At 45.3% G+C, this 16,477-nt stretch overlaps 1 protein-coding gene across 1 annotated transcript in view; it reads right to left on the bottom strand.

The window, feature by feature from the left end:
• MICALCL (MICAL C-terminal like) overlaps positions 1 to 16,477 on the bottom strand; it is a 65,905-nt gene continuing 49,428 nt past the window's right edge. Inside the window, exons 8-10 of the mRNA XM_034995506.1 lie at positions 12,217 to 12,316; positions 8,375 to 8,448; positions 1 to 5,247 (exon numbers count right to left, since the gene is read on the bottom strand). Coding sequence (XP_034851397.1) covers positions 5,063 to 5,247; positions 8,375 to 8,448; positions 12,217 to 12,316 — 359 coding nt within the window. The 3' untranslated portion in view covers positions 1 to 5,062. The remainder of the gene's footprint in view (positions 5,248 to 8,374; positions 8,449 to 12,216; positions 12,317 to 16,477) is intronic.

Consider the following 16,477-nt stretch of genomic DNA (forward strand, 5'->3'; position numbering starts at 1 on the left):
GCATCTTCCTAGAGTATCATGTTTATTGAAAGATGTTTGTGAGGGGTGGTGGAGGTTAGGTAACTTACCTGTTCTAGAAGATTGTTCTCATGTTAGAGTATAGCTAGATGCAGGCTGGACGGAAACACAAAGCACTTCAAAGGGGCAGCTTTGGCTTCCATGCCCAGATTTCCCCTGAGCAGAGCTGGGCACTGACGTGCTGGGGGAAGGTGACTATGGGAACTGATCTAGGGAAGAGAAGGAGCAGGAAAACAAAGTGCAGGTCCAGGTGGGGACACAGGGTAAGGTTGTACAGCCCGGTGGTCGAGGGCCCAGGTTCTGGAGGCCGACGTCTGGGTCTAGCCCCAGTTCTACTGCTTCGTACCTGGACTACCAGGTAAGCTGAGCCTCTGTGTCTCAGTCTTATCTCCAGAATGGGCTATCTGAAGGATTTTGCTTTAGGATTAAATGCAATAATGCACTTACAGAGGTTATTACAGCACCTGGCAGGTGAGATGAGCTGAATTCACAGTATCCAGTACCATGATCAGGGTCTGAGGGCTCCTCAGGGGAGCCCAAAGCATTGGTTTTGCTTTTCATTTTTCTAGAAATAAGCTGGGAGATGGAGTGAGCATGACACTACCACGCATGCCCGGAAAGCTGAGGGATGGTGAGTTGCAGCAAACGGGCCAGCTAACGGCTTAGAGTCTGCGGCTCTGAGAGCCAGAGGAGGGCAGATGAGCCCCAGCGTGAGCACAAGAACACTGGCAAAGTGCCATCAAAAGTGGCTGGCCTTAGCTGCTGCTTTCCCTGCTGCCGAAATGTTAGCGCTTGCAAAACAGGGGCTCTTATCTGCAGTTATGTTTACTTTTTGTTAATATTCAATGGAAAAAAATGGATCATGGCAAATATTCCATCAGCAGACAAAGCCTTCCAACAATGGGGAAACTCGGTGTGAAATGCTGGGGACTGGCCACTGGGTTAGTCTGATGTGGCAATTCTGGTGTATCGTGCGTGGGGCCACATTTCATGTAAATTTGCATGCACTGGGATTAAGAGTGGAAACAAACAAACTCGGTCTTGAAAGTGCTCACTGAAGAAAGAGGCCAGTTCGGTGCAGGTGGGAGCATTCCTGCTGAGTGAATGTAATACAAAATCAGGCCAGGCCAGGTAAGAAGGTAAGAGGACCGGTGAAGTGGAACCAGGATGGGCTCCATCTCTCCCCCTCCCCAGCTCTGAGGGTCACTTTCTTTGTGGGAAAAATTAGACCCGAGGCTTGACTTCACTCCTCTTCCCAATCCAGTCGGATTTGCTAGTCAGGTAAGTCCTTCCAGGTGCCCCGGTGGGAATAAAGCATCCAACTGTTAATTCACAGACTCCCACTCGAAATCAAAGCTTTCCCCCGTTCCTTTCACTGCAAAGAAAGAAATGGAATGGACGCTGCCCTCCTAAGTGCCAGACCAAGCCCACATGAAAACGTTTTGATACCTTTAACAGAAAACCATTTAATTTTGGTTCATTTCAGTATTTATAGCAGTGCACATGGAACGCATTTCGGTCCACATGAATAGTTCCCAATGGTTGGAGCAGATTAATCTCTTACAAGCTACTCAGCAGTGAGGTTAGAAGATAAACAGTAGGTGAGATAGTACACGCTTCCCTGTACGTGAACCTTCCTATTACAGTAAACTACATTCGAGCTCACCACATCCAATGACTGCCACTCTCTCTGTTCATGTGGCAGCCCCAGCTGCCCCCTGCCACCTCTGCCCTGCTGGGGTAGTTCTCTGATCAGCCACCTGGGTGGGACTCACTGCCATTTTCAGTTTGGAAGGAAAAGCCCGTAAATCTGCTTCCTGGGAAGACAGACATTGCTGAATTGTCATGTGCCTCCAGAATGCAGAAAACATCAATTTCATTGCAGCTCATCAAAGTTAGAAACACCTGCCACTTCCTTTCTCAGCTGCAATTAACATGCTGCATCTCAGCATTGATTGCTTCCAAGCAGCCTAGCACTGCCAAAGTCAAGGTTTAAATGAAACGGTACAACTTGATACTATTTTTCACAGTTTTAGAAACGAACGTATTTTTATTGCCAAAGAAGCACTGCAATTGTTGGGGGTAAAAGTCTTTATGCTTGAGATAAATGTGAGAGGAATAGGCTGATGCTTATAATAAAAATAGTTCTTTATCTTTGTATTTATTTGGGAGTAGTACTTGCTTATCTTTGCATTTATTTTTGGGTGGAGCGGAGGACTAATATTCTTCCCTCTATGCCAGCCCCTACTCGGGGCTGCGCGACCCTGTAGGCAATCAGAGAATATTTGTTAAACAGATCAACAAATGAATGGTTTGGAAGAGCAAGCTTAAGAACTGTCCTCTCAGTCCATCTTAAGTAAAATCCTTAACTTGCAACTATCATGAGCCCTTTAGTTTAACTTAGAAGCTGTGCGAGCCTGCGTCTAAAATATGATCTGAGACTGGGGCTTTATGTTTCACCCAGCGTCTTAACGTTGTCCAGCTTCGATCATGAGTGTTCTTTTATGGGACAGAAGAAGTTGTTTTCATCATAGTCCTATTCATATTGCATTAAAAAAACCTATCTTTAAAATGTACAGTATTTCACATTTTGAGGGTCTTAGAACATTATTTGTGAATAAGGAATGGAACTATTCAAAATAATTCAACAGCAACATCATTTGTGTCCTTTTGGAAGTGTTCATTGGAATGGTTTTATGTACTGTTAAGCTGAAAGCCGGTGTAAGTAGAAGGCTGGTACATATGAGGTTTATGTTTCAACTTGGCCAGATAAGACTCAGCCTTAAACCACAGAACATAGTCTTTGGGAGAGAAAGTGAACAAATTGCTTCTCTCATCTATTAACAGAATACGAGGGCCAAGAAACACCTTCTTTCTTGGCCCTCTTGGGAGAACCTTTCTTTTAGATGAAAATAGAACAAATTAAAATAAGAGGCAATTAATTCTTTTGTATAATAACAACCCAGACACTATACATGTGAGCATCCTCTGTTAAAGGTACGCAAGCACCAAATAGCACACTTTCATGTAACTGACAGAAAAGACTGGGTTCAGATATTTCTAAACATTCTAGAATAAAAACTGAAGTTCTATATCTTTTTTATTTAAATTAATTTTTTTCTTTAAATAAAATTCCTGAGTATCTGTAGTCTTATCTTTAAATACCTAATGACTGAAAATATTATTTTAACTACCTCCATAAATCTTTAATACTATACAACTCCCTGCCCCAAACATCTGGGTTATTTGTATGTTAAATAGCTTATATACCAATATCTTAGTGTCAGTAGTATAATGCAGGAAAACCAGAATTAAGAGGAAATCATATTAGCAATTTCCACCAAATATATAAATAAATAAGAATAAATAGCCACAAATGGCACAGTTTTGATAGATAGATGCCTGCACATATTCCCTTATAGAAGAATTCACGCACTAGAAGGTCTGATTCTTTTTTAAAAGAAAGGAAAAAGGAAGATGAAGGAAGGAAAGTAGAAAGGAAAAGAGAACTGCAACCTTTGGACTTTGGTATGCCGTGGAAAGGTTGCATTTAACCCCACCCCAAATGTTGGCAGGCTTGGGAAATCCAGTTACATTTCGAATTTCTGGCTTGTTGGCTGGCCAGATTGGCATGTGCGGACAGCATCTCAGACAGAAGTGGTTCATGGTCAACTTATATGGAGGAGAGTCAGGTCTCTGGTCAGAGCCAACTGTTGCAAAGCACCTTCTGTTCAGTGACACATTTACACACTTGCAGAAATGAGAGAGGCCAAACATACAACAAAGAGTTCCTCAGTCTGTCTCTTGTCAGCGACAGCCTGAATCTTCAAAGAATCCCATTGAGGGAAAAACAATCAAATACTTTCTGACAACAGATCACTATGTAAAACAGATCAGTTTTCTTTGGTTCCCATATGACCCATCAGAAGGGCCCAGGAATCCCCTGTCAGTGCACAAAACTCCATCTCCTGGCTTTCTTTTCACACTGAAAATGTCATTTAAAAAAATCCATGACCCAGTTTGGGATTTGGTCCCGGCAGTGTAAATGGGATCACGGCACTCAGCTCCCCGGTCAAGTCAGAAGTGGTTTTGTCCTTGCCCCGTGGAGTTCCTGGGGAATCCCTGGAGAGAGTGTAGGAGATGCTTCTCTTTGGACCTGAGAAGATTGCCTTCGGAAAGCGTTCTCACCTTGGATCACTAATGGGTGTGTTTTCAGTAACTGCACCAGCTTCACTGGTACTTTATCAACAAATGAGTTTCCCTTTTTGCCATCACCAACAGTTATATTAAAAAGCACTGGAAAACTATTCATTTTCTAGAAATGCTTTTTTTTCCAGGGACAAAGTTTTCTTTCCTTTTTTTTTTTTTTTTAAATAAAATTAAGGCTCAAATGTTGTATTAAACTCTCATTGCTTATGTATATTATATTAAGGCTTATAAATACAACTGGTAAATTAAATTCACCCTGGATTGAATTAACACCTGCTATATGAGTTATTTGCTTTATGTAATCAGTAATCTCAAGGTTTCTCCTTTTTCTCTGGAAACACAATTTAAATATTAACCTAATCTTTAAACTGCGGCTGCTTCTTTCTGACATTTGGAAACCGGTCATCCATGCAAAAAAAGGCAAATATGGATATATTTAATGAAAAGGCAGCTTCTTAAAAATCTGAAGATGTGTAACTCAATGAATTGGGAAGATAAATGATAAAGGCAGCAGGAAAGTGGATCTCTGTGTCACTTTCTTGGGAAAACAATGCTGGTCATCTGCCAAGGTCACCTCCAATGTGAGACCTGCCAAAGGGACTGCCGATCTCATAACAGTCTTTGTATTTTCTTCATTATAATCTCTGGAAGGGTCTCGGGCAGCTGTACTCCATATGGAAGAATTTTAGTGTTTAAGAAAAGACGGCAATAGGGTATCCCTTAAGTTCCAGGTACGGCAGATCCTGCCAAAGGAACTGTGAGTGTGTGGGGCGTGCCTGGCCCCATCCGTCCTCAGCCGGCACCCTGGCGGGGGCGGGGACCACCTTGGGCCTGCTCATGTCCTGCTCAACTGACGGCCCCTGGAGAATATGAAGCTTTCAAAGTGCTGGTCTTCAGCCTTTTCTTTTATGCGCCGTTCCTCCAAGGAGTCCACGAGTCTGTCCCTTTGTTCAATCACTTGCATCATCTCGCTGAATATTTCTCGCTCCTCATTCAGATCCTTCTCATCTTTCTGGCTCTCTAAAAAACAAAAAAGGAAAAGCATGGGACCTCAGGTAACATTTGGCCCAGGGAGAGGGTTCTTGGCGTGGGCATTCTTGATTGTTTTGGACTTGTTCTGCCTCTTAATTTCCATGGAGAAAACAAGGAAATGAATTTAACACCAGGGAACTGTTCTTAAAGCCACAGATTAGCAAAGAAGGTGCTTTGTGCTGCAGTCAGCTCGGTTTTCATCTTGAGAATATATATAAAGCAACAGGGGGACATCCCTTTGGGAGGAAAAGAGTATCAGCCAACCCCGACCAAGTCCTCCAGCCTCCCCTCCCCCGCAAAGAAGAAACCAACAAAACAACAGAAAGGCTGTGTTCCCTAAACATGTCTGAACTACAACAAAGAAATCCATGTGCAAAGTTTCCAAGTAAACCATCCGCATTGGTGGCTACGATTTCAATGACGAGAATCCTATTTCATCTGTAGTGAATGACAAATTTCAGTCCTTTGAGTAGCGACCAGGCAAGAGCAAAATAAGGCTCTGGTTGGCCAATGGGACTGTGTCTCCCCACTGTAACTATTTTTTCCCTTTTGCCTTCAGAGTACAAGAGCTTCTTCCTAATTGGCCTGACGCATCCGATTGCCTAGGGGACATAAGATTGCTATAAAAGGAAGGGAAAGAGTAAGAAACAGGTAGTAATGACTCTCTGACAGTCAAAATAGATGTTAAGGCAGATGGAAGTCTTGTCAACCAGATTACTGCCTTGGGAGAGGACTTTATAATAAATACCTTCGCCCCTTCCCTTTAACAAACTGGGGTGTAGGCAGTGAGCCCGATCCTGGAGCAGATAAGGGCCACTGTTTCTCACACCAGGCTGAGTCCTGAGGACAGGGTCAGGAAGAAGGTACACATGACAAAAGGAAGGGGGAGAAGCACTGTTCCCTTTGCACCTCATGTTTTATGGGAGAGAGAAGAGAGAAGCAGAGGTTGAGAGCTCTGTGCTCCAGCCTCTCTACTCTGGGCCAGGAAATGTCATACCGTTTGGTGGGAACACTGGGGGCCAAAGGATTCTTACCCTGCCCCTTGTTTGGAATTCTGGGAAGAAGCCAGCTGGAAGGGCACCTTATGTGTAAACATGGGGCAGTACGTTGTGGTTGGGCAGAGAATGGTCTGAGTCTGGCTCCCCAGATTTCGATCTGCAGTGTATGGCCCAGGTGGGGCCCAGAAGTGCCCACCAGCCCCAGAGTCGCCAAAGGTAGCTGGTCATAGGGCTTCCCCATGTTGAGGAGTGATGTGGTCCCACAGTGGAGACCGTCTGGCCAAGCTGAATGGAGGATGTGCTGAGGTGAGGCTGAGTAAGCCAGGGAATGAATGCCACCAGGCTCCAGGCATGCTAAGGAGGGGCCAGGCTGTGGAGGATGCGAGTTACCCACCTTGGCTGCAAATGCCAGCAGAGAGAATGGCGGCCCAATGACAGGACACAGCTGTGTGGGGGCTCAGTGAGTCAAAGCAACCAGCACAGATACCTAACGTCTCAAAGTCACACAAACCTGCCTCTCCTGCCTGGTTACCTGGCCTTAGGGAGAAGGGCAGAAGGTAAAGGTGGCCATCTCCAAGATGGAACATTTTCATCCCAAAGAGACTGAGCACTTCCTACAGGGACTGTTTAAATTATTGCGTCAGACTGAGCTTACTAGAGAGGGATAAATAAAGTTCTTTTCTTTCTTGCTAACTAGTGGGATAAAGCTTTTGTGGAAGATGAGCTCAGGCATAGTCAAAATGAAGAAGGCTTTTTTTTTTCTTGTACACCTGAGAGGTGTGAAGAAATGTATGATCCTCACTCCTCAGTAAAAATTAAAAAAAAAAAAAAAAAGAAAAGAAAATTCAAAGGTGGCTAATGGGGTCTGTTGGTGGTATTCATTTTACCATCCTGAAATGGAGCAAATTTAAATTTTTATTAGGTGTGTAAATCAGATATTATGCTGTATGGTTTGTTAATCTAGGTCTAGTCCAGTGTTGGTCCTTATTTGATAATCAACACAGAAAAAAAATTCCTTTCTCAATGTTGGCTTCTCATCAACGGACTCATCTGAGCCCTTCTGACAAATATAAATGATGTATACCAATTTTATCTGTTCTATATAGTGCAGCCCTATAAGGATTTTGCTAGAAATAGAATTTTGTTGCTATAAAGAAGGTCTACAAATCACTACTATGTGGGAAAGAGCAGGAGACCCTGAGTCTGTGGTAGTCTGTTCCTGAATCTCAGCCCCCTCACTACTTACCTTGAGCATGCCAACCGTGCTGAGACTCGGTTTTCTAAACTGTAAAATAGGGATAAAATGCCTAAGTAAAAACAACCACGATGATTACTAATATTTACTAATATCCAGTATTTACTAGGTGCTTCCCCTGTACCAGGCAACCCCATAGGGAGGTGCCATGTTTGGTCCATGAGGTATAAAGAAATTGCTGAACTTGTTGAACTTGTCCTTTTAGACCTAGGTCTAAGTGCAGGAAAGCCATGCACGGATCTGGTCCCACAAACGCACAGTCACAAAACATTGAGTACGCCCAGCATGCTGGAGCCAATGAACACATAAATCAGGACAGCGCGTCAACTGAATTCATTTCATTCTCCCTCCTTCGTGGTGGGGATCATTTTCTCACGCGCGTTGCCCTGGCCTGGCGCATGTGGGGAAGGCCGTGGCCAGTACGGCGTCCAGTGCCCGCCTTCCTCGGCGCCCCTGTCCTGGGCGGCGTCTCAATCATCCCAATGTGTACCACAGTCACCTGTCTGCACGTTGGCTTCCCCAGTGGGACCCCAGAGCCGGGGTGCTCTTCATACGCCAGGCCCACATGAGGCTCTCCGCAAGTCTTTCTAAACCGAATAGATGGGGAAGTGAATGAACGGTTTTGTTCTATTAGCTGGTGGGATGGAGTCCAGCGCTGCCTGCAGCCCAGGTGAACGAAGCCAGAGCGCCTTGCCGTGCTGGCTGGGGGCTTGCACCTCTCCAGCCTCCCCGTTCGCCTCCAGGCTGCTCGCCCAAGCCGGGAAGAGCTCCCCGCTTTGGGATTTGCGGCATGCTCTGGGCAAGTGCCTTTCCGGGGAAAAATGTCCTTCATGGGGGCCCAAACTCCTATCACTATACTCACCGTCCTTGAGCATTTTCTGTCTTAACTTCTGTTCCAGTCTGCTTTGATGATCTTCCAATTCTAATTCTTGGGCCCTGGGGGTAAGAAAACGTTCACACCTTGTAAATACCGAAGATCTGCCTAGAAGCACTGCCTAGTAAGCTCACGGACTATAGCTGCTGTAGTCTTTTTGCTTTTTTTTTCTTATTAAAACTGGGGTCTTGGAATCTCTCTAAATGGAAAGGTCCGGGGCTGAAGGAGCCGAGAAGGGCTTGCTGGGATACGCTCAAGTCCAGAGACGCTGGAGCAGCTGAAGGTTGGAATGTGATCCCCGGGGGCGTTTGGAAGGCCACTCAGGCCATCCTCGAGAGGGATCATTAAGAAATGGCTAGTATAATCCAGGGGAGAGGACTGACAATCTAAAACTCTTTTCTCTCTTAGGGGCAACATGACTTCAAGTATCATCTCCCAAATCTCTGAATATGGTAAACAACAAAACAAGGGGGAGGAGACGGGAGTGAGCCATTTTATCCAGGTAGAGCAAAAAACATCCAGACAGCTATCCATTTGGTGGTAGGAGATGTGGAAAGAAGAGTGAGTGATGCTTTGGAGTCATCAAGCTGGGGTCTCTGTTTCCACCAATAGAAACAGCAGAGTCAAGAAGTGAAGTTAGTTCTCGGTGAAGGTCAGTTTGGCACTTCTTGACCTTTCAATGCCTGGAGATATCCCATGTGCGTGCAAGGGGATAGGCTAGGCTTTGTGCAATGTGGAGGTTCCCAACTCTGGAGCACTCAGGAGAAATGAGGACCACACACAGACTGTCGTAGGGCTCAGAGATGGTAGGGTGGAACCAGGTGATCCCTAAAAGGAAGACTATAGAGAAAGGAAAGTTTGAAGACAGGAGCTTGGAAATGCCTCCATTGAGAAGCCAAACAAAAGAGATATAACCAGGGAGGAAGCCATCAAAGCTCTGAAAAGCTATCAAAATAAGCAAGGCAGCATCACAGAAACCCCGAGGAGAGAGTTTTGAGAGAGAAGAAAGAGGCTAAGGTGAGAGAGGCTCACTGCTACAGAGACACCAAAGGGGGGAAGGGCTGAGAATAGGGCCCCGCGTTTGACAACGCGGGGCCTTCCCTTCCAGCTCTGCCACAGCGCGGGGGCCGTTTTGCTGCGCTCTGCCATCGCTGCCTTATTTCTACTACTTCTCCTACTACTTGGGCCAAGATCCCTGCCATGTTCAATATCCTGCCTTTTGTTATTGACCCTGAACTTCTCTTGGCCCACTCTGGTCACCCATGGAAGTGTACCCCTCAAGGCTTCCTGTAGGAGAGGACTTTCTGGGCGGAGTGCAGAGAGCTGACTGTTGAGGCACAATCCACTCAGTGTGGTGCTCAGGCCACGCTGTCCCCGGGCAGCTCCCAGCCAATGACAGAGCACAGCGGGCAGTCCTGGAGCTGGACTCCCCTGATGGCATCTCTGCTCCGGTGCTCCCTCTGGCTTGGCAGAGATGGTCTCAGGGTTGCACTGCAGTTCGGAGTCTCCTCTGCCCAATTCTCTTTCCTCCCCCTCTCCTTTCACAGGTGTCATGACCACAGAGGGTCTGAGACTTCCCTCTTACTCCCTCTCCCATTCCCCTTTATCCCACCATGTCTCTTACACTTCTTTTTCTTTCTTTTTTTTTTTTTTTTAAAGATTTATTTACTTTAGAGAGAGAGAGAGCGGGGAGGGGAGAGGCAGAGGGAGAGAGAGAATCTGAGCGTAGAACCCGACGCAACGCGGAGCTTGATCCCGGGACCCTGAGATCACGACCTGAGCCGAAATCAAGAGCTGGCCGCTTAGCCGACTGAGCCACCCAGGCGCCCCGTCTCTTGTACTTCTAATCCTGTCTTGGCGTCTACTTTCCCAAAGTACTCAAGTCGCTTGTCTAAGATGTTTGTCTAAACTAAAATCAATCCTTTAACAGAGCTCCCGCCTGCTTTTGTCTAGCTCCCAGGCCTGAGTTCTTCCCTCCGGCCTCTCTTGGAGAAGGTTCCCTCTGGCCGCATGCTAACTAGGGAAGCCAGGCATCGAGTGGGAGCAGTGGGAGCCGCCGTCCTCCTGATTCTCCCAGGGAGAACCTATGCAGACTGCACCTTCACAAGCCTCCACGGAGCTCTCGCCATGTTTTCTTCTTGCTGGTGTGCTGTGTGTTTGCATGTCTGTCTCCCTGAAACCACGAGATCCTAGAAGATAGGGACTGTGGCCCCACTCACTATTCTCTCCCCAGTACCCAGCACAGTTCCTGGCACCAAGAATGTGTTGGATAGGTTTTTGTTGAATGAACGTTGTGATTCAGATCTGGTCCATAGGCAGGTGGTATGACTGTGTAAAAAGGGCTTTGCAGGGGCGCCTGGGTGGCTCAGTCGTTAAGCATCTGTTTTCGGCTCAGGTCATGATCCTGGGGTCCTGGGTTGGGTGGCTCAGTCCTTAAGCGTCTGCCTTCGGCTCAGGCCATGATTCCGGGGTCCTGGGATCGAGCCCCGCTTCGGACTCCCTGCTCAGCGGGAAGCCTGCTTCTCCCTCTCCCACTCTCCCTGCTTGTGTTCCCTCTCTCGCTGTGTCTCTCTCTGTGTCAAATAAATAAATAAAATCTTTATTAAAAAAAAAGGGCTTTGCAGTCGGGGGGCAAGAACAAGTGTTGCTCTGAGTCTCAGCACGTGTATCAACTTAAAAAACAGTGATCAAAAAAAAAAAAATTACTAAGGAAGATGCCTTCTTCCTCATTCCTGGACTTTCTTTCCATGTCCATGAACCTCAAAGAGTGTAATTCCTGGCCTCCTTCCCCAGTCCCCACTCTTACTCACTCTCACCCAGGAAGAGGCAAATTTGGGAAGAAACTAGGTGAACTCAGCTCACACCCTTTTTCTCTTGGGATCAGCCAGCCTGGAGCAGACGTGTGTTCTTGATGACTTGGAGCCTTGCCATAGGTCTAGGGCAAGACTTCTCAATCTTGACACTATTGGTGTTTTAGGCTGGATAATTCTTTGTTGGGGGGCCGAGGAGAGGGGGCATCCTGTGCATTGTACAATGTTAAGTAGCACTATTCGTCTCTCCTCACTAGACACTAGCAGCATCTCCTAAGTTTGACAACCAAAAATGTCTCCAGATATTGTTGAATAGCCCCTGGGGGGGTGAAACTGCCCCCAGTTGAGATCTGCTGGTCTAGAGTAAAAGCCTTGCCCCTAAGAAACAAGTAGGTCCATTAACTTTTGTGATGACATAGGTGAATATGTGTCATTCTGGGGTCAGGTTAGTGTAGTGGGTTGAATGATTACCCCCAAAGATATGTCCGCATCTGGCCAAGGGACTTCACCTCTATAATAAGATCCACCTCTACTTTCTGATCTCCTTCCAGGCTGCAACCTCTCATTCAGAGAGCACAGCCAGAGAGGTCTCAGTCCCTCAGTATGTTAAATATGCAAAGAAATGGCCAGGCAGATCTCCCCAAGCCCTTCCCAGGGTTCGTAGTCAGAGGCCAGACACATGCTTTCCCATTGCAGGTGTGTGACTGCAGATGCCCTCCCCCCCACCAGTCTGGGCGACAAGGACAGATTGAAAATACCTTATCCAAATGCTCTCCAGCTCCAGACCCATCACCTGACATCCTTTTTAGCCATAGGACTCCACAGAGAGAACAGACAACTGAAGATTCTCTGCACTAATGTCAACATGATATGCAAGACACCAAATATCAATTTGCCTCAATCACAATTCTGTATGCACGAGGAGAAAAATTCCTGGGACTTCAACCCGGGAGGGCGAGCCACCCCACTCCCACCCCCTTTGCTTTTAGGACTCACTGTTATCTGTGTTGCCTTACTTACATGATCAGTAGCTCCGACTCATATCGCATTAATTTATTCTTCTCTAGAGCCAGCTTAAACCATTCCTGCAAAAGCTGTGCTTCATCTTGTGTGCCTGAATCTGCTTAAGAAATCAACAGCAAATGCGTTAGATTGGCATTTCTCTCCCCATGATCAACCTGCTTAGGAGCTGCGCTGGTGGGCCATGTTTGTAGCGGAAAAAGGCTCAGCAGGCAGCAGCCCCCTGATGGCCTGTTGATGCCTCAGGTTTCGGGCCTGACAAATCAAACCCCCCTGTGCATGCCCTGGGGGAGAGGTCCTCTTGGACACTGAGGGTAGGAATCCTTCAGCTCCAAGGGTCATATAATCTTGATAATGTCCTGCCACAAATGAAACTTCTCTTGCCTACTAGTAGATTCTCTATAAAACTTCTGTATGTTTATGCATCACATTCTCCACCAAAGAAAAGCCTAGTAACTCTGCTGGTTACTATCTCCTCCTTCCTTTTTTCTCCCAAATCAAATGATTACTGAGTGCCCAGGTGGGGTGTGGCTCCCTTCATGGGGCAGAGACACCCACGCCACATTTAATCATAGAGGGGTGGTGATGGGCATCATCATTTTTTGCACAAAGAAAAGCCAAATGATGAAAAAAAAATGTTATTAGCTTTGAGTCTCACTCGGAGAGTTATAGTCATACCTTCTTATAACTTAGATTTATGACCTTCACTGAGCATAAGAATAACCATGAGAAAACTGACACTGCTTTTAGATACGCAATGTTAGATGCTAAAGGTTTAGATAATACAATGTTAAAATCTGGGCATATTTCAAAAGTAGCAACATGGAGGTGGCTTTTTAGTATTTCACCCTGAAATGAGGACACAGGCTGTATTGCAAAGCTCATGGCCATTCTAGACGGATTTATTATACTGGAGTGTCCCATAGGCAGAGGGGAAAAGAGTGCAGATGGAAGTTATACATGACCTTGAGACTTTGCTTCTTCATTGGTTAAACTGAGCAATAAGACACACAATATAATAGTAATAAGCTACTGTTTATTATGCAGTGATCACATGCCAGTCAGTGGGCTCCGTGCATTACATAGGACATCACATTTAATCCTCATGACAGACTCACCAGTAGGTTTGCTTATTGTCACCACTTGATAGCTGAAGACAACAGAAGTTTAGAAGATTAGTTTTCCCAAGCTCACAGTTAGTAAGTGGCAGAGCCAGGGCTTGAACTCAAGTGAGCTTTATCCTAAGCCTGGGCTTTTTGCTGCTTGTACTGCACTCCCCCTCCTCTGCACTCCTTCCTTCCTTCTTATAGGCATGTAAGGTAAGTCACATCCCTAGCATATTGCCTTGTACCTAGCAAGTCATCCATAAAAATGAGTTCCCTTTTCTCCCTGTCTTTTTTTTAAAAGATTTTATTTATTTGAGAGAGAGAGCACGAGTCGGGGGAGAGGCAGAGGGAGAGAGAAAGAGAAATGCAGACTCTCCACTGAGCAGGGAGCCTGAAGCGGGGCTCCATCCTAGGACCCTGGGATCATGACCTGAGCCAAAGGCAGATGCCCAACCGACTGAGCCACCCAGGCGCCCCCTTCCCTGTCTTCCTGACCACCTTTTTATTGATATGGACACTTGAGTCTAGAGAGATTTATATGAAGTGCCCCAAATTATATAATTAATGGGTACACTGGTGCTATAATGCAGATCTTGACTTCTGATGAATTCATTCATTTGTCCATTCCATCCATCCATCCATCCATCCATCCATCCATCCATCCATAAATTCATTCATTCATCTAATAACACCTATTTATTGAATAGGTATTGAATACTGCTTTAGGTACTGGGGATACAGTGACAGATAATGCTACATATCATGAGAAATTTGGACATAGTAAGGCATAATGCCTGCCATCTCTCTCTCTCTTTTTTTAAGGCTCTTTTGAATCAGATGGATTTAAAGAGCTAGAATAAAATAGACTATTAGGAAACTCCTGCAACAACAAAGCAGCAAAAAAGTACTCTTGGAAAATGCAGAAGGGAGAGTTTTCCTGGTCAGGATGTGAGCCTGGCTTCCTGAGAAAGGTGGTATTTGACCTGAGATGCTGAAGAATGGATAACACTTGGGGAAGAAGTAATGAGGATGGGAGAAGACATTTCCAAGAAGGAATAATGTCAGCAAAGACATGGGGATGGGACAGAAGGCAGTAGAGACAGAGATCAGGCAGGGCTAAGGGGGATGGAGGGGTGCAGGGTGAGGTCTGGGCGTGTCTGAGGATCTCATCATAGAGGCCCCTGAACGTCATGCTAAGGCTATTGTACTTTATTGTACTTTATGTACTTGATTGTACTTAACTCAAGTAGGATAATTTAAGTCAAGTTTTACACAGAAAGGATTAAAAGGGAGAGAGGGAGGGAGAGAAATAAGCAAGATGTTATTCTTCCTTAGGTTTCTTGGATGAATGAATGAATGAATGAATTTATAAACATGTTGAGTACCAAAATCTTCTAAGTAATGTTCATGGTGCTGAGGGGCAGGGATGAATAAGCGTTGGTTTCGACTCTTAGGGAAACGGGGAGCTTGCAGTTCAGTGGGGAAACCCAACACTGCACAGCCAAATAGAATACAATGTGTCCCCTTGCTATGACAACACTGAAAGAATAAAGTATATAGACCAGAGATCATATAGAACATAAAAGTTACTTTAAACTCAGACTTGGGATCCAACTTGCACTCTTCCACACCCCATCACATGGGCTTGAACACTTAGCGTAGCCTCCCTGAGGCTCAGCCTTCTCATCTGTTACGGAAATGCAGCGGGATTCACTGTGCACACAAAGACCTTAACCCAGCCCCGGCACGTGGTTTAAGCTCAATAAATGGTAACGGTCATTTTCCAGGATGCAACTGAAAGGGAGTCTGAATCAAACAGACTATCAACAGCTCAGAGTGAAGAGACCCTCCTGCACCTTAGCCCAGCACCCTAGGGCTGCAAAGGTCTCTTAGCTGCCATGTGTCTTCATTGGGCTCTTACTACCTCGCACACAAAGGTGGTCTTTCCACACTGGCGGTGGTGAAGTCTGATGACTCCGTGTTCTATTTGTACAACTGATCTTTTCCTTCACCTGAGTCAAGATTTTCTATGTATCTTGTTAAATATCATCTTGTTTATTCTGTTCCATCATAGGGAAATCTTTTGAATATTTTATCTAGCTGACACAGACCTCGCTTTGGGATTTCTGCAGAATTGATAAATGGGCATCCTGGACCTTTATGCAATATTGAAAAACAAAATGTCAGATGGGACTGGACCAAGAACAGAGCCATCTGGCCCATCATCAGGGACCCTTCTCAGGCTTTGGGTGAGGCTGTTCTACAGACTATAAGTGCACCCGATCATCCAGCACACATGTCTATGTTTTGTCCATGAGGCTGTTACAGGAAACTTTGGTAAAATAATTTCCTGAAATCAAGCTTCACAATGTCTGCCATGTCCATTGGCACTGAAAACCTCACAACTCCACCCAGAAAAGGAAATGACATTTGTTTTCACAGCTTCTCAGTAAACACCAGTGGTTCCTAGTAATCTCTAAATTTCTTTCTAAATATTCATAATTTCTTTAATAATCCTTTCTGGAATTTTGACAAGGTTCAGAATTCATATTTCTTTCCCATGTGATGTGAAACATAGAGAATATACTGGCCTTTAGTCTTGGGTTCTGGAATTCTCCATGGGTTTCCAAAGACAGAGGTTACATCTACCAGTTATTTCAAACACCAGGAGGTTAATTTGGTTCATTCAACAAATTTGGATTGAGTAATGCCACACTCAAGACACAAATCTATATACCATCTTTCACCTGGGCTTAGAAACCTGAATTCATTGCTCTCACCTCATTTTTCTTAACTAGATTTCTCATCCAGATTCAGTTCCCTCTTCTAGATGTGTTTAACATTTCTAGATTGAGGACCATTTTCCTTGATAAAGAAAACATAGAAGCTGAGAGTTGGAAATTCTGCCTTTTTTCATCACGTAACATTATACCATCTGCCTGAGCACTGGGCCTTTCCTTTCCTTGTTCTCAATCCAAAAGAAACAGCTTTAAAGGCACTATTTTGCTGTCTTTAGAGTTTTTTTCTTCCCCCCAGATTCAGCCTCTTTGCTGCATTATACCCACAGGTTCTAGCCAGACTTTTATCCTGCATTACATGTTTCCTTCTTAATTTCTCTTATGTATCCTTCTCAAACGTGGTCCATGAGAGAGTCG

The sequence above is a fragment of the Mirounga leonina genome, unplaced genomic scaffold, assembly GCF_011800145.1.
Source record: "Mirounga leonina isolate KUSES-001 unplaced genomic scaffold, KU_Mleo_1.0 Mir_92, whole genome shotgun sequence".
NCBI classification, from domain to species: Eukaryota; Metazoa; Chordata; class Mammalia; order Carnivora; family Phocidae; genus Mirounga; species Mirounga leonina.